This window comes from Lycium barbarum, chromosome 9, assembly GCF_019175385.1.
Source record: "Lycium barbarum isolate Lr01 chromosome 9, ASM1917538v2, whole genome shotgun sequence".
Classification (NCBI taxonomy): domain Eukaryota; kingdom Viridiplantae; phylum Streptophyta; class Magnoliopsida; order Solanales; family Solanaceae; genus Lycium; species Lycium barbarum.
The window spans coordinates 21,458,140-21,481,967 of NC_083345.1; the positions used below are offsets into that span (position 1 = coordinate 21,458,140).

General features: G+C 34.9%; 2 protein-coding genes across 2 annotated transcripts; both read left to right on the forward strand.

Moving 5' to 3' along the window:
• Positions 1-6,609: 6,609 nt before the first annotated feature.
• LOC132610145 (uncharacterized) lies at positions 6,610-11,941 on the forward strand. Its single transcript, XM_060324427.1, has 6 exons — positions 6,610-6,965; positions 9,246-9,445; positions 11,031-11,171; positions 11,268-11,348; positions 11,481-11,608; positions 11,710-11,941. The coding sequence occupies exons 1-6, from the start codon at positions 6,737-6,739 to the stop codon at positions 11,753-11,755; spliced, it is 825 nt and encodes a 274-aa protein (XP_060180410.1). The 5' UTR covers positions 6,610-6,736; the 3' UTR covers positions 11,756-11,941.
• Positions 11,942-14,506: 2,565 nt separating this feature from the next.
• Positions 14,507-23,526, forward strand: LOC132610950 (uncharacterized). Its single transcript, XM_060325357.1, has 6 exons — positions 14,507-14,735; positions 15,355-15,554; positions 15,703-15,843; positions 15,930-16,010; positions 23,269-23,396; positions 23,481-23,526. Exons 1-6 carry the CDS (start codon positions 14,507-14,509, stop codon positions 23,524-23,526), a joined length of 825 nt encoding a protein of 274 aa, XP_060181340.1.
• Positions 23,527-23,828: the final 302 nt, after the last annotated feature.

Below are 23,828 nucleotides of genomic sequence, written 5' to 3' on the forward strand. Positions count from 1 at the left end.
AACCAAAGTTGCTGAAGGCCTTATGCCAATATTCTATTGGAAGGTTAGTTCGCAAATATGAATTGATTAAATGAGTTTATATCCGTGAACACCAGAAATGGTAATATTTTTACGGGCTTATTGTGTTTATGATTGAAGATGTGTTAGAGAAAAATTCTTCACATTATATGTATGCCTCGATTTGCTCCTAAAGTAACAATATCTTAAAAGAGGCTATAAGCTATCACGATTTGATATGCTTAAGGCGCGTTCAGATAATTATGTTTTATTCCTGAAGAATTAAAACTTTTGATAAATGCTATAAATATAGATCCATTTCCTGAAGTGAATGTGATAATATGTAGTAAAGCCTATAAATATAAACATGCATTTGATTGTGAAAATATCATGATCCATCTCCAGAAGAGGTAGAATAATTGAGAAGAAATATTCTGAATATTATATGCTTTTCTCCCGAAGTACTAAACTCATAATTTTGCTCCACGAGTAGCAAACTTTGAATTCTACTCTAGAAGTAGTAAGCCTGTGTATTTTACTCCTGAAGTAGTAAGTTTTTTAATTCTACTCCTGAAACAACTCTGAAATCTACTAAGTAGTAGAATTCAAAAATTTACTCCTGAATTAGTCAACCTTTAAACTTTACTCCCGAAGTGGTAAAACTTGAAACTTTACTCCCGAAGCAGTAAAACTCTGAAACTTTACTCCTGAAGCAGAAAGAATTACCAAAATATCTGAGAAATACTTTGAAGCAATATTTTCTTGTGTTTGAGCAAAATAACGAGCTATTGATGAGCGTCGTATTTCAAGTACATTTAAATAATCAGGTTTCATTCCCCGAAGTGAATGAACAAATACCACAACTTATCTCCTGGAGGGATAAAATACAAGGAATGTAGATGTTATATTCTGGTGGTATGAAATTCAGACATTGCTACATGTACCTGTCGTACGTCGAAACATATTTCTAAGGCAAAAGGAAGAAGAGTAGAATGCTTTCTCCTATAACCACATTAATACATTATGGTTAGTTGTTATTGATTTCCTTGAAGGAAATAACAATTAATGTATTTCTTTATGAAGGATTTGATTATTATGTGTTTGAGCTTAGATACAAAATTCTCAGTTAATGATGAATCTCCCTGAAGGAGATGTTTGAAATATTGAAGTTTAGAATTCAATGTTTATTTCGTGACACCAGTAGTGTCGAAATTTGCTTTAATGGTGCCAGAAGTATTTAAGAAATATTTGGTAATAGAAATTAATGATCAAAGGCTCCAGAAGAGCTAATTATTTATTTACAAGTATCATGACACTAGCAGTGTCCAAATAATATATGATTATGGTGAACAAATTGATGTCTCTCGAAGAGCTTATATATGATAGTACCATTCATCTCAGATCATAATTATTTCGATCGGAAAATAAATTATAGTAAACCTGAAGTTTACTAGCGAGAAAAATGGTCATCATATTGAGACTACAGATGATTGGAAGATTGAATATCTCCAACTTATTACGGGTAGGGTCACGTGTGTAAAGCGTTACCCGAGCATGATGAGATCGCATGTCACAATAAACCAGAAGTTTTGACATAAAATTTCATGCAATAGTAAACCAGAAGTTTATTAAAAGAAATAACACTCGTCATAGTAAACTTGAAGTTTACGGGTACGTATAATTTTATCAGTTGACAAGGCCATTTTGATCGTCCTGATTTAAATCTGATGTGCTAATTGAGTATTAAAAAAACATATTGAAGAACTAGAAGATTCTTCAAGAATTTGTTTGTGTTGCTTGTTCTCATGATAAGTTGATTACACCAGCTAATGTTGGGACTGAATCCCCCAAAATTCTGAAAAATATAAAAGGTGAATGTGGGCCCCTTCACCTGCAATGTGATGTCTTAAATAGATGCATCTATTTAAGACAGTCACATGTATGTTTATTGTCAACTGGCAGTTTGACATTTATAAAGTTGCTTGCTCAAAATAATTGAGTTGGAAGCACAATTTTCAGAATATGTAATCAAGACAATCATCTTGATAATGCTGATTTATATCTAAGTTGGTTTGGCATTGGATGCCTCCATAATACAGCTAAACCATTGCTTATGAGAACAGAGTTTCAGATGTTGGTCTGAGATATGATATATTGCATACAACAGCACTTGTATGCTTCAGATCAATGAATTTTGATAAATTCTCCCCTCATATTTGGTTCAAGGTCAGGAACTAGATATTTCCATCTTTTAGCATTTGATGTGCGGTACATGATTAATGGATATACCATGATGCACACAGATGGATTTTCCCAAAGAAAATGGGGACATATGTCACTAAAATAAGGGGGAGAGAATAAGCAGCTAAGAAATATGTTGTGAATTATCATCAGTATGATCCTCAGATAATTCAAGTCAAATGCTGGAAGCATTTGCTGACCCAACTATTTCATATTTCATCTGCAAAATGCTCTTAATGTCCCTGAAGGACAAAGTCTACAGCGTGCGTGGAGCATGGTAGACCAATCGGTTCCAAATATAATAATCCTTGAAAAAGGGAGGAACAAATGATCATAATAAGGAGGCAATGTGCTCTTGAAGAGCTACGACATAACACTTCATAAACCTTATAGGAGGTTCAGGTACATGAAAATAATGAAGTGATGAGATCTCAGTAAGTTATGTCGAATTGCGAACTGATACAACATGATATCTTGTCGACAATATACAATATATCGCGCAATATTGTATAAGGTTGTGAGGATTTGATTTCTACGTCTCTTAAAGCATGTTGACGTAGAATAATTACCAAGTAAAATGATCCATCTTGGTAAACGTAATGTTTATTGGGCCAGCAGTCCAAACAACAGAAGATGTCACATTCTTTATACTGATGGATGCTGTCACGACCTATGTGGCTTACTTGATGAAATTTATATGAAAATTCCTGAAGGATATAAAATGCCTGAAGCATTTGGTTTAAAGTCTCGGGAAATGTATTCAATCAGATTACAAAGATCATTATATGGTTTAAAACAATCAGGGCGTATGTGGTATAATCGCCTAAGTGAGTACTTGATAACTGAAGGATATATAAATGATGCCATTTGTCCATGTGTTTTTATTAAGAAAACAAAATTAGGGTTCATTATACTTGCTATTTATGTTCATGACATAAACCTCATTGGAACTCCAGAAGAGCTCCAAAAGGCGATTGAATATTTGAAGAAAGAATTTGAGATGAAAGATCTCGGAAAGACAAAACTCTGTCTTGGTCTGCAAATTGAACATTTCGCAAAAGGGATCTTTATACATCAATCTGCCTATACTAAGAAAGTTTTAAATCGGTTTTACATGGACAATGCGCATCCTTTAAGTACTCCTATGGTTGTTCGCTCACTTGAAGTGAGCAAAGATCCGTTCCGACCTCAGGAAGAAAACGAAGAGCTACTTGGTCCTGAAGTACCATATCTTAGTGCAATAGGTGCACTTATGTATCTTGCTAATGCTACAAGACCTGACATAGCATTTTCTGTTAATTTACTAGCAAGATATAGCTCTTCTCCTACACGGAGGCATTGAAACGGGATTAAGCATATATTGTGATATTTGAAGGGAACTAGCGATATGAGTCTGTTTTATACTAACAAAGGTAGTACAGATCTTGTTGGTTATGCAGATGCAGGTTATTTATCTGATCCACATAAAGCTCGATCTCAAACGGGCTATCTGTTTACATGCGGAGGTACTGCTATATCATGGCGATTGACCAAGCAGTCCATTGTTGCTACTTCTTTAAATCATGCTGAGATAATCGCTATTCATAAAGCAAGTAGAGAATGTGTGTGGTTGAGATCAGTGATACATTTCATCAGAGAAAGATGTGGCTTGAAGTGTGATACAAAAATACCCACAGTATTATATGAAGATAATGCTGCATGCATAGCTCAATTAAAAGGAGGTTTCATAAAAGGAGATAGAACAAAACACATTTCACCAAAGTTATTTTTCACACATGATCTCCAGAAGAACGGTGATATTGATGTGCAACAAATCCGTTCAAGTGACAATCCTGCAGATTTGTTCACTAAATCTTTGCCAACTTCAACTCTTGAGAAGATGATATTCAAGATTGGAATGCGAAGACTCCGACATCTGAATCTTGGTCTTCGTCAGGGGGAGTGAAATACGCGTTGTACTCTTTTTTCCTTAACCAAGTTTTGTCCCATTGAGTTTTCTTGGTAAGGTTTTTAATGAGACAACTCTCAAAGCGTATTTCTAGATATGTGCACTCTTTTTCCTTCATTAGGACTTTTTCGCACAGGGTTTTTTTTAATAAGGTTTTAACGAGGTACATCATCTATTAATGGACATCCAAGGGGGAGTGTTATAAATAGCCCAAGTAGTGGATATCCATTAAGTTATAAATATCCCAAAATATCCCAAAATATCTCAAAATATCCCATGTCCTGTTGCTCCTATAAATAGGATGCACAGATGCAATGTTGAAAGAGCAGAAGTAATATAATCTGATATCTCTCTACATATTCTCTCTACATATTTCTTCTGTGTATTTACTTCATAGTTTTATTTTATAATACGTGTGTTGTGAACTTGAAGTTCCCACATCGCTCGCACACGGGATTGTGTGTGTGCTTATAAGCTGGGCCTGAAGCCTTTACTTGTATACGCGTTATAAAACCGTGAGGAGCCTGAAGTCTCCAAAGTGGACAATTTATACAAGTGAGCTATGGTGCCCGGTGGCCCTCCTCCTTCGTATACGCGTTTTAAAGCCGTGAGGTGCGCCAAAGCGGACAATATGTACAAGCAGTTTATAACACGTTATCAACACGATGCTCGCGATGAGGGGGTGTGTTGTGAACTTGAAGTTCCCACATCGCTCGCACACGGGATTGTGTGCGTGCTTATAAGCTGGGCCTGAAGCCTTTACTTGTATACGCGTTATAAAACCGTGAGGAGCCTGAAGTCTCCAAAGCGGACAATTTATACAAGTGAGCTATGGTGCCTGGTGGCCCTCCTCCTTCGTATACGCGTTTTAAAGTCGTGAGGTGCGCCAAAGCGGACAATATGTACAAGTAGTTTATAACAAAAATATTGGACAAATAAAAGTGAATAAAATGTGAGTCCACTTCCTTGTCTCGCCTAACACAACTGACATAGTAAAACTTTTCTAAAAAATGTCGCGTAGTCATCCATAGGAACACACGTGTCAAACTATCATTTGTATTTTCTCGTGTCACTCCCACGATTTGGTTGTAGCATGTAAACCATTGTTCAATTCCCCCACTGATTTTTTTTTTTTTTTAGTATGTTACCAGTGTCGTTGGCATAAGGGCTGGTCGCGGTTTTGATTAAAACTAAAATTAAATTGAAAATTTAACCAAATTGAATAAAAAAATTAACATTTGATTTGATTTGATTTTAAATTTTAAAAACCGCTAATATTTGTTTTGGTTATGGTTCTATTAAAAAATAACCGAACCAAACCGATTATAATTATTTATATGTATAATATTAATTTTTCATAAATAATTATAAATATTTTATACCTTTTAATCATTAATTTGATTTTTTCTCTACTTATTTTACATGATTGTTTAAGGCCCGTGTTTTTAAGAATATGTCCAAGCCCATGTCTTTAAGCCTTTTAACTCTTTAAGTGTTAAGTTTAACCTTACTAACAGAAGCTCACTTTAGAATCTAATGTCTTTGACTTAAATTTTTAGCTTTTCTTTGTCAACCATTTGATTTTAGGTTGTTTCTTTTTTTTTTCCGAATTTATACCTTTCTTTTTTCTTGTCTGAATGGATCCTAAACTTCTAATATTTTTCATATGAAAAGGATAGAGGTTGTAGATTTGGAGGTTCCTATAGAAGATACTTCGGTAACATTTGCATTTGCTATAACTCAAGCACATGGTAATGCCCTAATACTTCTTCCGTGGGTAATCCTTCTAAAAAACAGAAAAGAACAATTTCTTTTAGTCGAGACCCTAGCCTTGGGGATAATGATGGAAAAACATCTAAAGTTTGGGATCATTACACAAAGTTTTTTTTAATAAAATGGGAGAATTGAGGATAAAATGCAAGTACTGCCCCAAAGTTTGAGATCATTACACAGAGTTTTTTAATTTCAAATATTTTCATTTTAATTTTAGGTAGTCTTTATGTTTCATTAATATGTATGTTTATAACAACAACTAAAAGCTCTTATACTCTACTTTATTTCTATATATAATAGTTTAGTTTTTAGCTCTATATATAATAGTTTAGCAAATTTGGATAACTTGAGTACTACACTATCACTAATAGTAAAAATGTTTCTATGATGTATGTTTCACCTTAAACCATAAATAAAAGTTATCGTTTGAACAAAAAAAAAGACATGTCTTTTTCAACTTTTTAATGTTTTACTGATAAGTCTCATGACTGCTAGTTATAAACCGGAAAATCAAACCAAACCGATAATAACCAAATTAGTGATTATTATTTTATTTAATTTAATTATGATTTTAGACATTTAAAAATCGACTAAATTGATTTATCCAAACCGAACCATGAACCTAGTTTGGCACTGTAATAAATGACTTCCATGCTCCATTATTTCCACATCCTTCATAAGTCAAAACCCCTCACTTTCTTTTCTTTACTCTTTACACTACATAACAATAATCTCTTGTTTTGTTGATTTTTTTTTTTTCAATCAAAGGAAGAAGAAATGGGTGAGAAGGGTTTGCAAACCCCTGCAAAAAAACTGTTTTTATGGGTTAGAAAACAGTCAAAAAAGGTTAAAACTGTATTAGGTTTCGTTACGTGTCTGACGTTGTTGGTTACTTTAAGATTACTCATACATGATCACAATCACTTCTTTGTTTTGGCTGAGCTTGTTCATTTCATTGGAATCTTATGTTTGATTTACAAGTTATCTACTCTCAAAACTTGCTCAGGTAAGTATTTACCCAGTTTAATTTCCTCCTCCCTTTTTAACTTTTTTTTTTCTACTCTGTTTATGTGTGAAGTTCTTGCTTTATCTGTGATTTTCTTTTCTTGTGTGAATATTCTTCTTTCGTTTGTCAATCCTCTTTCAGTAAATTTCTTCGTTGACCAAGAAAATTTTGGACTTTCATTACCAAGAAAACTTTTTCTTTCTATGGATGAGATAATAGTCAAAAACATAACTCAACTACTCCTTTCGTCCCAAAAATATTGTCTTAGTTATTATTTGGACAGTCAAAGATATTTTATTTGACCATAATTTTCTAAATATTTTGAATTATTAACTATTGTTCCTTATACTTTTTATGTAGTTTCTAAATATGTAATTTTTAGTTAAAATAATTAAAGATTCTATGTTTGAATTCACACCGAATATTAGTTAGTTTGACCCTCCGAAGCATGACAATGTTTTTGGGATCGAGGGAGTATCGTTTTTTCGTGAGTTTCATGCCCCAACTATAGTTGTTGGCTTGAGTAGATGGTGATAGTTCAGGTAAAGGGAACAACTAATAGTTGATCTAATCAGCTTCGGGTGGTGTTTTAATACATAGATGGTGGTAGTTCAGGTAGGAAAAACGAACACTGATAGTTGGGGCGTGAAACTCGTGAAACTAGTGAAAAAGTGATGGCTTAGGTATGTTTTTGATCATTTAACTCTTTATGGATCGTCGTAGACATTAGACAAGGAAGCCTTTTCCAAGTCTTTACTTGCTCATTGTTATTTTACAAACTCAATTTCTAAGTTATGTACTGTTTGACTGTGGATCAGCTGAAAGAATACTTCTTCTGTTTTTTTTCCTTTTCCTTTTATAGTGCTACTTCTTTGTCATCTTAAAGTTGAGATAATTATATGGGCGTGCAGTGTGTTTGTAGGGCTATCTCATTTTTGTACCCATTTTCCGCCTAAAAATAACAATTTCGATAATTTGGGTTGTAATCATTTGGAATAAGTCCTTATTCTATATCAAGTTGCTGCACAATTTATCTAACAATGGAGATTTAGGAATTTGCTTGACTTCTGTAGTACTGGCTTGTATAGTTGTATGTAGTTTAGAAGTCTGCATTGACTTCTAAACTTGACTTTTTTAGAGTTTTGAGTGATATATATTATCACTACTATTGGTTTGAAGCGTTTCAAACATTTTTGGACACCTATGTTGTACATAATAAAACTGATATTAGTACGGACGTCCAATGAATTGTAGAAGTACCAAATAATATGAACATTAAGTTGTTTGGAGTTTTTTCTTGCCGATGTCATAGTGATCTGTTACTCCTAGAATTTTTCAGCTATTATGTATGTTTCACAAAGAAAAGAATCACGCCTCTGCAACTTGAGCTTAGTTTCTGAAGTGAAAACTCCCCTCTTTCCTTGGACTTCTCTGAGCTCATACTCTCTCATTTATTTCAATCAACACTCAGACATTGTTGGCAACCTTTAACATAAGGAAATATCACCAAAACAGTATCCTCATTCCTTATTACACACCTTGTGCGATTACCATATGCTACCTATCCAACCTTATAGTGAAAATGATTTCCTAGGAAAAACAATATTCCGTAGAAAATTCTTTTTCCATGGAAAACATTTTTTTTATACCAAATGTACCCCTTTTTGATAAGGATATAACAACTGTACCCCTCATTGAAGATCTAATGGTGCTACTGGAAGTCGTAACAAAATGTCCATATTATGATATGTTTAGGAAGATTCTACATATTTTGGATGTTAATGAGTCTGAATGTATATTTATATATGATTAATGTTCATTTGTGACCCCATTAGCCCCCTAAAAGCTAACTCGCTAATTTGTTCTGTTCTTAGCAGTCAATATATTTGATTAGCAACATTATCTTAATAATGATTCATTATTGGCTGAAGCAGTAAAAAACACTTAGGCGGTGTATTTTAACATTTTGAATAAGTTGCAAAGTTTTGTATGATCCAACACCCTTAGACAAGGTATTGTTCAGTACCTGAAATGCCTCTGTGTTCCTACAAATTGATAGGTGAAACAGTATGTTTTTATATGTAATCTCTGTCATGTGGAATGTGTATATAAAATCTTGTCATGTGAAATGTGCAACTCCCAAACCCATGTTATTACAGCCAGATGCAATAGTTCAAAAGTTGTCCAGTCCATTGTAATTTGTAACTATTTTTTTCAAGTATCGTCAGCTTTTGGTTGTCACCTTTCATCTGATGATCGTTCTTCACCTGCTATGATAAGGCCTGTCACTGAAGAGTCAAGTGCTTACGGCGATATTTCTGGCTGCAAGAGTATTGTGTAGTTTCATCATGGAAGGAGATATACACACCATTCTAGATTTTGTTACACTCGTGGCAACATTGTGGGTAATATATATGATGAAGTTCAAGTTGAAGTCGTCATACATGGCAGATCTGGATACTATGCATTGTTGGTATTTGGTAAATATTTACATTTTCTCCAGTTGCTTTCTGTTGTCCTGATAATCAAACTCTAGTTTTATACTGATCCCTTTTTGCGATTTGTGTACCACGTATATTTCTTGCAGAGTTGGTGTTATTTTACCTTCTTATAATCTTTTATATTATTTTCTTCCAACCATGACTTTGTCTTTTCTCCTTTGCCAGTGAATCATTCCAGAAATTTGTGATATTTTAAATGGATACATAGATTGTTTACCAAGAGAACAAGAAAAATATGAGGAAGAAGATCAAAGATTTTTCTATTAAAGTACTGAAGGATGTTTCCGATACATCTATCACTGACAACAATATATGATTTTATTATGCCAATGCATATGTGTGCTTATGGTTTTGTCAGTCAAATGGTTGTAAACAAATAATAGAGATAATGTGCAATGTATAGCATTGTGTCATGCATTTCTTTTGGGTAAATCAAAGCCGTTCAATGTGACAAACTCCTTTCATTTTGTTAAAAAAGGTTACTCCAATGTCCCCACTTTTATGTGGTTCCTGAGCATCAGATCTATTCCTCTATTTTCACTACTGCGCAAACTGAACCTTGTAATAGTACTTAATTTCTTCATAATTAGATGCTTAACTGTCATCTGTTGCTTTGTGGGAACATCTGTAGCTGTTCAATGTTGAAAATGTAGAACTTTTAGATATTGTATTAGTTTGATATTTAGGTTTTAGTGGTCGAAAAAATCAGATAATGAAATTTACTAGCTGGAAATCGCTTTACAGGTTTTTAGTCTATATGCAGTCAACTTGACATATTCTACCACACATTATGAAAATAACTCCAGCTCTGCTGGTTAAGGCTGCGTGTACTTAGTACAACTGATATCACAATTGAGATTCTCAATATTCTATTTTTTGCAAAAAGTATCTTGTAGTTTTTCTTTGTTGGTTATACTTTACATGATTTACCTGACTAGTGACAACTAGGTCTAGTATGTTAGTGGTTGACTTCAACGTTTTGTCTGTAAATTATGCGAACTGTGTGAATTTAAATGCTGTTATGCGGCTTTTTAGGAAATAAATATGTTGAAGTTGTTTTAGCTTCTGAAGAAGTGTCATTCCTTTCCATCTTAGGGTGTGTTTGGTATGGAGCTTCCAATTTTCCATTCCGTAGGAAAACAAGTTTCTTTAAAATGAGGAAAACGACTTCCTAGTGAGAGTAGAGAAAACACGTTTCATAAGCGGCATTCCAAGCTCATTGTCTTCTCCCAACCCCCAACCATTGACCACCCCACCCCCGCCAACCCCGACCCCCCACTCCCCATCCCCATCCCATAGTGTTTTCCTATGTTACATATAAATGCTCTTAGGACAATATTTTCTTGTTAACTTACGAACACCAGAAAATAAGCAAGGAAACCTCTTATTTTCCAAGAAAACATTTTCTGTGGAAAACATTTTTCTTCATACCAAACACACCCTTAATCTTGGTACCGCTCCCATAGCTGCTTATGTGCATGATAGTTACAATAGTTGGAAGCCCTTAATGTTCCCAGTATATAGCTTCACTAACACTTCTTTTCCCATGGCACCCTTTGCACAGATCGTGCCTTGCGCTGTTGCAGCCCTTTTTATCCATCCTGCTACGGCTCATTTTTTCCCCTTCCGGGTTCTCTGGGCATTTTGTGTATATATGGAGTCTATCTCGGTGCTGCCTCAGCTTCGCATGATGCAGAATGTCCAGGTCTGTATCGGTTCTTCACTCTGGAGAAAAATCATGTTCTTTTGCAGACCTTACTTTCTAGTGTGAATAACTTATAGTTTTATTCTTGCATTTCAGATAATTGAGCCATTTACAGCTCATTATGTGTTTGCATTGGGTGTTGCAAGATTCTTGGGCTGTGCTCATTGGATTAATCAGGTTTGTTTTGAAGTGTTATTTTGTGGCTTATAACTTTCGGATTAAGTTGAACACTTGTATAAACCCCCGTCCCTTTTTCTTTTTGTTCCCTATAATTCCAGAGACTTAAGAATTACACCTATTCATATACAGATCTATGACACTCGCGGAGTATATCTTTTTTTGGCTGGACGGGGCTACTTTTGGATACCAATGGTCTTTTTGGCAGAAATTGTTCAAACATTTATCTTGGCAGATTTCTGCTACTATTACGTAAAGAGGTGAGAGCCATGGTAGCTCAACATTTCAATTGCTTTCTTGATAATATCTTCATCTGTGTGTTTGACAATTACTTTTATTTATTTTTATTTTTAACTTTCAGTGTTATCAGCGGTAAACTTCTGGTCCGCCTGCCACAGCCGGTGTAGAAGTTCCAAGTTACTATATGCTACAAAATGTAACATATGTTGTATTTCTTGTGTTATGGTGTGGATATGGAGCTTCTTCTACCTCTTATCTTCTGTTTTTCATCTTTTCCTCTTTTCTCTAGTTCCACTCTTGCCAATGCAACTGGATGAATAAATAAATAAATAAATCTGCTTGATGCATTGCTATGTCTGATCTTGATTCTAGAAATCTCGAGCACCTAATTTTCTGGAGTTTTTGTTTTCTTTGTACTATGCTGAGATTTGGATTAAATCAGAAACAGCCTCTACCTTCACAAGGTAGGGGTGAGGCTGCGTACACACCACCCACCCCACTACTTAGACCCCACTTGTGGGATTACGCTAGTATGTTGTGTTGTTGCTGAAATTTGGATTAATCGTCCACTTGATAGTTGACACCCAAGCTGGTAAAGCGTACTTCCACAAGAATCATTAAGGTGAATATAAGTGATGTAGAGAGTTGGAAGAGAGCAGTGAAACTTGAAATATGTTCAAACGGGAAAAATTGTAAGGGTGAGATGTGAATCCCAAAAGTTTTTAAGCAAGTACTGCTTTTTTAGTACCAACTACTAGTAAGCCTGGCAACCGGTTTGGTTTAACCGGTCCAACCCAGTAACTGGAACCGGTTTACTGGTCACGGTTAACCGGTGACCGGTCTGGGTTTGCATTTTTGGGACAGGTTAAACCGGTCAAAAAAGAAAAATTTAAACATATAAAACTTAAACATATATAAATGTATATAGTGTACATATAACTTAAATATATATATTTATTTAAGTTATAATACATATAAGTTAAGTTTTTTCTGTTAGTTAAGTTATTTATAAGTTAAGTTTTTTCTAAGCTTGTAAATTTCTATTTTATAACTTAAGTATATTGATATTACAAGTATATTCTTAATATATTTTAGGTATATGTAGTATAACTTAAGCATATAACTTAATATATATATACATATATGTTGTTAGTTAGTAAATATATAAACTTTACTTATAAACTTATATAACATATATAAATATACCTACAATATATTAATAAATACTATAATATATATATACTATACAAAAAAATAAAAAAAAATGTTTTTTTTTAATGTTCGGACCGGCCGGTTCCGGTTTTTAGACCGGAAACCGGCCGGTTTAATAACCGGTTACCAGTTTTGACCGGTCCAAACCGGTTGCCAAGCTTAGTACCAAGTAACAGAAACGTAGCTGAAATGGTTCATAACTTTTTGGATGAATTCCATTTTATTTTATTTTTGCAAAGTTTGTATTAAAGTGCCTTTCCTATATCAAGAATTGTTAATCGTATTGAGATAAAAATAAAAAACTTGTTTGGAATATAAGGTTTCCTGTATTGGTGATTTCTGGGTTACCCATTTTCATTATATGCATTAAACATCATTATTGTAAACAACACCCTTTACCTTTTTCTTTTTATTTTATCTTAGTTTATGACGTCTTCTACGTATCGTCATTTAACTTTATCAAAGAACTTACCTTTGATCTTACGTTATTTATTTAAATCTTCAGTTCAAATATTGTCAAGAGTCTTTCTTATTTGTTGGTCCTTAGCTTCCAGTTCCGGATCAAATCGAAGAATGGTCATGGAGGAAACCAATGCACTAAACACGTGATCTCATTTTTTGCTGACAGTAATTACAGTATTTACAATCCATTTTTAAGTACTTTAACTCACTTTGTGGCAGTACTTTAAAAACTAATAATTTTATAAATAAAATAGCATATAACAATGACTACTCTAGTATATTGACTACAGTAATGTATTGACATAAGTACTCCTTTTCATGAAATATTTTTGAAAAAAGAGCATAGCCTGATTTCACACCAATAATTTGGTTAAGGAATAACTCACTTATTCGCCAAAAGAAAACATCTTTGAGATTATTTTCTGACTATGAGTGTAATTACCGCCTCCGATCTAAAATAAATTCATTTTAACTATTGGTCCAAAATAAGCGACCCTTCAGAAAGCTAAGAAGGCATTAATTTTTGTCAAATAACCTTCAACACTAATGCTAAATTAAATAATTTTGTAATGGACATTTATGCCAAAAACTTAAACGGCATTTAGTTTGGACCGAAGGGAGTATATTTTAATACGAAACAATGATTGAACCAAAATTTCCGATTTTCTGATTCATTTTATTAGTAATTCAGTTCAATATTTTAGTTAAAACAAGATCGACATGGCATAAAACCATTATTATGGCCAAATAAATCTAATAACAATATCAAAAAAAAAAAAAATATATGCCCAACCCCGAAGATATAGATAAAAATTTGAATGCAATATATTAGTAATAAAAATTGAAAAAAGAAACACATGATATACATGCTACAATTAATTGAAATAGATATAATTATCCCAATAGTCAATGGGAAGTACTAATGAAGTATGAGTAGTAGACAAGTTCATTAATGCCAATGGCATCTTTTCTTGATATTCAATTCAAATTACATTATATTAATGATATGGAATTTAGAACTAGTCTAAACTTAAGTTGCTCTCACATGATCAGTGTTTTACTTCAACGTCCATCTATGTGTTAACTGGAGGAATAACAAGACAACGTGTAAATTTGTGATTGGTCTACCTCTCGGGTCAAATATTTTTGCTATTCTACAGTCTACATGTAATGGAGGAAGTATACATATATACAGACAATATTTTCTCAACTTATCAATTTGAGAAGAGATACTGCAAAGAGAAATGGGTGAGAAGGAGTTGCAAATTCCATCAAAGAAGCTGTTCTTATGGGTTCAAAGGCAGTCAAAAAAGGCTAAGATTTTCTTAGGTGTTGTCACTTCATTTACTTTGGTGGTGATTCTCAAGTTATTCATCAGAAAACACAATCACTTCTTCGTTTTGGCAGAGTTTGTTCATTTCATTGGACTCTTATGTTTGATTTACAAGTTGTCTACTCTCAAGACTTGCTCTGGTATTTACCTAAGCTCCTCATTCTATATGTTTCTTTTGTTAGGCGTGTGTCCCGATTTTCTTGTCATAATTGAATTTCTTTTTCTTAAAAGAAAAATATAAATTTTCATAGCTGGTTAATCCTTTTTCTCAAAGGAAAGATGTTTTGGACTCCTATAAATTGAGACTCCTTCCTTCTCAGTTGACAACATCCATAATGTAGCTCTAAGGGGTTTGAGAGTCTTGTTTAGAGGCAGAATTTGTGAGACACAAGTGTTACTTTGTCACTTGTGTGAACATCTTTTTTTCTGAGTGAATTATGTGAGGTTATTTCTTTCGATATTTTGTACTTGTTTATATAGGGGATTACTCATCTCTGCCCTTGGATGTAGGCTAATTGACCGAACCACGTTAAATGTTTGTGTCTCTTTTGATATATTTCTTGTTTGTTGTCTAATTTATCGTCTTTCGAGCTTTGCTTTGTTAGCCTCCGCTCGACACCTTTTTATTTCGGTCCTAACATCTTTTTCTAGTTTATAATCAAATTAAACATGTATTTGTAGTGCATTTTTTATTGATAATTGTTTTTATTTTCACCATTCATCTGATGATCATCTTTTAATTCTTTTTGATGTGATTAGGCCTTTCATTGAAGACTCAAGTGCTTACAGCTACATTTTTAGGTGTAAGATTATTTTGTGGTTACATCATGGTAGCACCTGCACACTTCTTTCTAGATATTGTTACACTTGCTGCAACATTTTGGGTCAAGCATATGATGAAGTCCAAGTTGAAGTCTTCCTACATGGCAGATCTGGATACCGTGCCCATATGGTATTTGGTAAATACATTTTTTCCCAGTTGCTTTCTTTTGACATGATTATATATATTGTTGTTGCAATCATACTCTATAGTTTGAATTTGTTGGATGTTCTTTATGGTGAAGTAAATAGCTTCTTGATGGTTTTGCTCTGCCACGATTCACACAGATTGTGCCTTGTGCAATTGTAGCAGTCATAATCCATCCGATTACGCGTCATGCTATATTACTTGATGTGCTTTGGGCTTTTTCTGCATATTTAGAAGCCATCTCAGTCTTGCCTCAACTTAGATTAATGCAGAATGTTCAGGTTCTTATCTGCTCTTCTACTGAGAAAAATCATTTAGTAATTTGTTCCTTGAAGAGCTTATTACAATTCATATTATTGCATTTCAGATAATCGAGCCATTTACAGCCCATTATGTGTTTGCATTGGGTATTCAAAGATTCTTGAGTTGTGCTCATTGGATTGTTCAGGTTAGTTTTCTTATAATTATCAAATTAAGTAGAGTATTTTGTCCAAACCGCTACCTTTTCTGTCGGAGATATTACTACTATATATAAGGGACAATCAAGGGCTTTTTTATTTGTAGTTCTCACAAAAAATTTCAACTTAATATCGACCTTTTCAATTAATTATTGTAGGTCTTGATCTTATTTTTTAATGTTAAATTTACCTTTTGTTCTTATGATCTACTTTTTAATGTATAAACTTTTAAATTTGTTTATTTTAAAAAATATTTTTTGTCCAAAATAATTTAGGCAAAATACTTTTGAAAATAATAATTTATGTTTGGCAAATTAATTTAAAAAATACTATTGTCAATATTAGAACAGAATTTGTGCTTGGTCAAAGTACAAAAGTGTTTGCGAAGAAAAGTTATTTTTTTCACCTTCTGGAAAACAATTTTACTCCTCCAATACACTTATTTTTTCTAAAAGTTTGGTCAAACACCCCAACTCACCAAAAGAAAGAAATTTTGTGAAGAAAATACATATTTTGACTTCTAAGAAATTTAGTAGGTGTTTGGCCATGAAAATCAAATATTTTCACTTTATTTGAAATTTTGAAGTTGGAGTTGAAGATGGAGTTGTGTTTGGTTATAGTTTTTGTAAAGAATATTTGGTTGTTTGGATGTACTGGAAGTGAACAAATTGAAAACAGAGTTTTAGGTATTTTTTAAATTCCAAATATAACTTTAAGTTGTATATCATTTTCAAACTTTGAATTTTCATGGCCCTGATTTTCAAATAAAGTGAAAAACAAATTCGAAAAAAATGAAAAATTATCATGGCCAAACAGGTCCTTTTAGCTAAACAGACTATTAATCTTACCCATCACTTTCTGTTGTTCATATTATTTTTTAACCTCGGACTTATCAAGTTGTCCTTGTAAGCAGTGTACGAATTACTCTCAATCAATCAAAGGTCGCTACTCTACTTTTTTTAAAACTACTGCGCTATTCATTCAACTTTTATCATTCGCAAACTTGCACGTTCTCTCTTCTCATACCAAAATTAAAGTTTATCTACTCTTTAACTTCTTTATTACGTATTTTTTTATTTTTTGGAATTTGTATGGTGTTACAGAACTCAACAATAGAGAAAAAAGAGGAACAAGATGAAAAATCTATCTTCTCTGTTTCACACATCTCTGGGAAAAGCAGATTTATTCTATGCTTGATAAGTACCAATACGCAATGGGGGAGTTGATCCCATTTTCTATGAGCGAATGAGTCCATACTTATTTATCATTAGAAATGTTACGGGCTGCCTTCAATGTGCCTTGGCGCCCGTAACCTCATGCGCCCTGAACGGGCCAAACGAGTGTCAGCCGCACAGGCAGTGCCAGCCGTGCAGGCAGTGCCAACCCACAGGCAGTGCCAGCCGCGCCGGCAGTGTCAGCCGTGCGGGCGACGTGCACCAACATGGGTGCCGACGGACGGGAGTCCACAATCATCATAGATATGCTCCATTGCATATCCTAAGAGTAGCAAGGAAGTTCCACAAGTATCCGGGATGAGCCCACGGGTCGTCGACGCACGAGCGACCCCGTGCGAGCCTGAGTGTCAGTCCCGAGCGTTTCCGAGCTATGGATGGAATCTTGGGATTTCGGGTGAACACACCCTTCCTAGGATGTTATTGAATGTGCTTACCAAGTTTGGCGTCATTTGAACATCATTTACCTAAGGGCTTGACTTAGCCAAGGAGCAGTGTCAGTGTCAAAGCTCCCTAAGGCCATATCTCGTTCCACGAGCATGGGGATGAGATGAAACTTCATGGAGGAGTGAAGGAAGTCAAGAGAAACAGTCAGGAACAGACGGCGCCTCATTTGGAGTTCGGATCATTGAGAAAGGCCAAGTATGATTATCGGGCAGAATCATGTCCAGTGCTAAAACTTGGGCTTTTATTTTTAAAGCATATATAAGGGGGGGTACAGGTGTCTCAGCTCAGCCAGCCTCCCCCGTGCGTGCCACCATCAAGCCGTACTAAGTGAGCAACCTTGGGGGACAACCTCAATGGCCTGCCTAGGCATCCCCAATGGATCCTAGGTACCCATACGAGTTACACAACTCTATGGGCGGCGCTCGGCCACAGGCCAGCGTTGGGCGCCCAACAAGGGCCGGAGGCTTGACGTATGGACCGATCATGCCCTGCGGGCTATCCTTGAGAATGAGAAAGCCCTACGTGCCGATTGGACACTCGAGGCACCTCTCCTGAGAACCTCGTGTGTTGACTTGTGAGCTTGGCTCAGGTTCAGCCTAGCGAGCAAAGGTCCGTTGGCCTAGAGGTGCAGTCGTAGGGCGACACTGCACCATGCAAGACGGAAGTATGTCGCGAGGGCCACATTTAGCAAAGCCTCATCATAGGCATACTACAAAGGACACACATGACACAGGCCAAGGATTCAAGAGTTGCCCTACTCAGGTGTCGCACCGCTCAGGTGCACCGGCACCAGACCGGTGTCAAGCCTGAGGATTGGACTGTGCGCGCACCAGCGTCGCTCAGCACCAAGCGAGGGACTGTCATGTCCGTAGCCAACCCCAGGTGTGAGTGCAGGCAAAGACCCAACATATGAAACATGCCACAGGGGCATACTAGCAAGGCAAGGCCAAGGCCTTGACATCGACCCAGCGGCACCGCTGAAGCTAAGCCTCCAAAGCCATGGACACAAGATCGTGCCATGAGTCCTGGGACTATCATTAGGCTGGCTCGTAGTCCGCCTGGACTACGGGCGCCGCACGGGCCATTAGTGTACCGCTGACACTATGAAGGAGGCGGCCCGTGACAGAAAGCATGTTATTTTGCAATTTATTGTTCTAATTTGAAAGTTGAATACTTTAACAGTTCCTTATTTTCTCAAGCAAAATATTTAGAGAAGAAAACGACATCTTTCATGAAAATGATTTAAAAGGTTGAAAATTGAAAATAACAGCAAGAATGATCTCTCGAAAGAAAATAAAAGAAACCACACAAGTTATTATAAGAAAAATTAACTGGAAAAACAGAAAAGCAATAATAACAATCACTTTTGCTCCTCTCCCACTAGCTCCATTTTGTCTCATCTAATTAGTGAGTCAATTATAACAATCACTTTCTACTTTTGTTCATGTGTTTTTCTTGGGACGCACATGTTTGAAATCGTGCTATTAAAATTGACTTAATAAAAGCCTACTTAGTTGCATGTGTATAGTTGAAATTCTCCATAATGAAGGGGGTGGTGTAGACCTCGAGAGTGATGGGAGGTCCTTTCAGAAGAAAACTGAAAGTTAGAGGAGTGGACAAACGGGAGAAATGTTTATTTGGCCCTTTACAAACTCTTTTTACTTTTATAATCCTTTTACAAGAGATATTCATTTTTTACATACAAGAGATCTGAAAAAAATACATAAGGAATCTGAAAAAGTCATTTTCTTATATTCAAATTGTAAGAGGCCAAGAGATCTTATTTCCTCAAACAACATATATTGGTTATGGTTGTTGTTTCTCCATAAGAGTTAATGGAAAGCACAAATTTTGGTTCATCTATGTAAAAATATTTGGTCTTTTTCTGGAGAAACTTTATTTGGTCTTCTCACATCTATAACTAAGATTTTCTTTTAGTAAACATGTGGTGTAGATGAGGTTTTTTTAGCCTATAGTCATGACTTGAAATGAATATGAGATCATCCTTGAGATACTTTGTTAACAGCTGTAAGGAACATGTTAGAGATACTCAATGTATTTTTAATCTTTGCACCAAATATACATACGTCATGACTATAAGTGTATCTTAAAAAATTTGTGTATCTTTTATCTTTACAATTGATGTATATAGTCCGTTTTCATACATACATTGTAGTTACGAAGGACCCGTTTGGCCATAAGAATTATTCATTTTTTTTTTCCGGAATTGTTTTTCACTTTTTTCAAAAATTAGTGTTTGGCCATGAAAATTCCAAATATTTGGAATTTGAAAAACAACCAAAACTTATTTTTTACAACAAAAACCTTGTTGAAAAAGTACATTTCAACAACAAAATATGCAAAAACTATGGCCAAACACAACTCCAACTCCAAAATTTCAAAAAAAACGTGAAAAAAGTTTTTGATTTCTATGGCCAAACGCCTACTAAATATAATAAGCCTGCTGCTTTGAGATTAGGCCCGGGCTCAGTACAGGCCTCGGCCACTAGCAGCTAGGATCTTTCAGAAAACGGATTCCTATTCAAAGTGTGCATAACCGCATGGATAAGCTCACACTAACCCGTCAATTTGGGATCCAAATTCGAGATTTTCCTTGGGAGGTATCAGGAAGGATTTGGAATGGAATAATATCGATTCATACAGAAGAAAAGGTTTGGTTGATCTGTCCTTCCCCCTCCTTTCTTCGTAGATTATTAACCCCGGGACACCTATACCAAAAGCTCAGTGTGCAATTTGCATGAAATCGATTTTTCAACTTCAAACTAGTAAGTGAGGTTCCATAAATCCACTATCCGTTTTACGTCAAGCAATACGTGGAGTAACTCCCGATATAACAGTAAAAGTAAGACGTGTAGGTGGATCGACTCATCAAGTTCCCATTGAAATAGGATCCACACAAGTAAAAGCACTTGCTATTCGTTAGTTATTAGCGACCCAACCAGCAACCAGAGCTGTATGCATTATATGAACAGAAAGCAACCGACCGGGATCATTAAATACAACGGTATGAACACGATACCAAGGCAAACCCATGGAAATACCCCTTATTTTTTGTCCCATAATCCCCCACTATTATACATATCACGATACATCATAGCTGTAGATTTTTTTTTCCATCTCGTTTTTTTGTAACGAATCTATCTCGACATATTCATCATCTAAAGATATATCTTTCATTACAATAGTTATATGACAGGTCGATCTTTTTATCAGAAAACTACGTCCTCGAGCTCGAGGTTTCAATTTCTTCACAGTAGTACCCCCATTGACTTTGGCTTTGAACTTTTGATTGATCCGAGTACTTGGGATCCTATGGATGAAGACATGGTCTCTCTGGATCCCATTGAATTTCATTCGGAGGAGGAGCCTTATAAAGATCGTATTGATTCTTATCAAAGAAAGACAGGATTAACCGAGGCTGTTCAAACAGGCATAGGCCAACTAAACGGCATTCCCGTAGCAATTGGAGTTATGAATTTTCAGTTTATGGGGGGTAGTATGGGATCCGTAGTCGGAGAGAAAATCACCCGTTTGATTGAACATGCTGCGAATCAAATTTTACCTCTTAATATAGTGTGGGATTCTGGGGGGGCGCGCATGCAAGAAGGAAGTTTGAGCTTGATGCAAATGGCTAAAATATCGTCTGCTTTATATGATTATCAATTAAATAAAAAGTTATTTTATGTATCAATCCTTACATCTACGACAACTGGTGGAGTGACAGCTAGTTTTGGTATGTTGGGGGATATCATTATTGTCGAACCCAATGCCTACATTGCATTTGTAGGTAAAAGGTTGAGTCTCATTTCCTATGTACAAGAATCAAACGGTGAAAAAAGCAAACATAAGCAATAGAGATTGTTTACCCCCAGATTGGTGAATTGTCATGATAGCTTGAAGCGGGTTCAAAAGATCAACTGTATGGAGTTTTACTGTCTATTGCCATAGATAGATTTCCACAACGGGAGGTTGAAAGCAAAAATGAGTGGATGGTTAGGAAGACCAAAATACACAAAGGATTAGTAATTGAGATTATGTAAGTTAACCAAGAGGATACTTCTGTACATAAAAGGAATTCGAATTAGGGCTTTACGTTCGTAGAAATGATCAAGAAGTACTCCCCATGATTCTGATCCAGAGTATGTTCCTATCCACTGAGTAAGTAAATAACTATCAAGAACGAAGTAATCTTTTACTTTGGTTAAAGGCCCTTTTTCTGAGAAAGGAGAATAGGAATGAAATAAAATAAATCAAAATAGAAAGAAAAGAATCTAAATTGCAAAAGCAAAAAGGAGGGATGTCTTTTTTTTTCTTTTTTTGTTTTTATTCTTTCTTTCCTATAATTCAATTTTGATTTCTATTTAGAGAGATAAATTTTTTGTCATGATTCGTGAACTAATGGACTCTCTAATTTTTTTTTCATAATTGAAAATTCGAGGTTGAAATGTATATGTGATATTGCTATAAAGCGCATTTTATTTAATGATAAGGTTATTAAGCAACAAAGAAAAATTAAAATTCTTAAAAGATGAGATCAATTCAGAAGCATTTAGGAGAGGTAACAAAACCCTATACTTTTCATTACAAAACTAATAAATCGGAAAAAGATGGATTATTTTGTGAAAGAATTTTTGGTCCTATAAAAGGCGGAATTTGTGCTTTTCACGAAAAGCATACATGAGATAAGAAATCCAGTGTTTCACTAAGATTTCGAATAGCGGTCCCGAATTCAAGTTGATTCTATTTCGACTCTTCCTCAGAGAAAGACGATCAATCCGACTTCTATATACTCCCCACAAACTAGAAGAAACTCGCAGGAAGGTCAAAGAAAGAACTTGTTCTTCCGACATTAAGAATTCTTCCAATAATTCCGAGCTGTATAAAACCTTTCAACGAGATAGTGCTTTTTCAACTCTCTCAAAATGGAATCTATTCCAAACATATATGCCATGGTTCCTTACTCGGGTCTTCTTTTTCATCACCGATTACTCGATAATTCCCACAATTACAAATTCCATTTTTTATAGGACCAAAAATTCTGCCTCGGCCACTAGTAAATTAAGTAAAAGAAACTCTATCAATTTAAGCTTTTACATGAAGTGGTTCATTCAATTTCGGATAATACTGAAGGTTTTTGGTTTCAACCCTCACTGTCACCCGTCAACAAATATACATCCATTTGCTTGGTTCAAGAAAAAAACAATGTAGACATAATAAACAAATTAAAAATAATTAATAATATTTTCTCATAACAGTTTAAAACTTAAGATAAGACTTACATATCCCTTTGTTGGACCTCACAATGTTTCTCATGAAGTCCTGAAAGACATATCTATTGCTTGAGCCTCTTAATTTAGAGCATGGGCGGAGCTAGGATATCATTGAAAAATTATAATACTATATATTCAAGGTTAAAATTATTTTTAGATATATATAGTAGATGTTGAATTCCTTTGGCTTTTTCGTATGCTTACGTTATCTCTTTAGTGAAAATTCTGATTCCGTCCTCATAAACTCAATAATTACCACTATGCATTCATTTATATAGGTATATGACACTCGTGGAGCGTATCTATATTTAGCTGGAAGGGGATACTTGTGGATACCAATGATCTTTGTATCAGAAATTGTTCAAACTTTTATTTTGGCTGATTTCTGCTATTATTACATAAAGAGGTCAGATCCTAATATCCTAACTAAATTCATTTATTATGTGTTTGACAAATCCATAACTAATTGTTCTTCTTTTTTTATTTACAGTGTCATGAGTGGTCAACTTTTGGTCCGTCGGTCAACGCCTGTGTAAAAGCTCTAATGACTCTATCCTAGAGATTCTAACTAATATTCATTTGAAATTGGAGCTTTTTATTCAAGTTCCTTCTTTTAAAAAAAGGGGTTTTCTAGATTTATCTTTTACTCTTGCTCCCTTGGTGTCAATGCAACTGAATAATAGATTTATAGAACTTTTTAGATGCACATTCTTGTGTGATCTTGATATATCAAGCTAGAATTAAGTTCTATACATATTGATAATGGAACAGAAAACATGATAGAACCGATGCTTCCACCAAAACAGTTTAGGGTACCAGGTCCTTGAACTGTTTAACA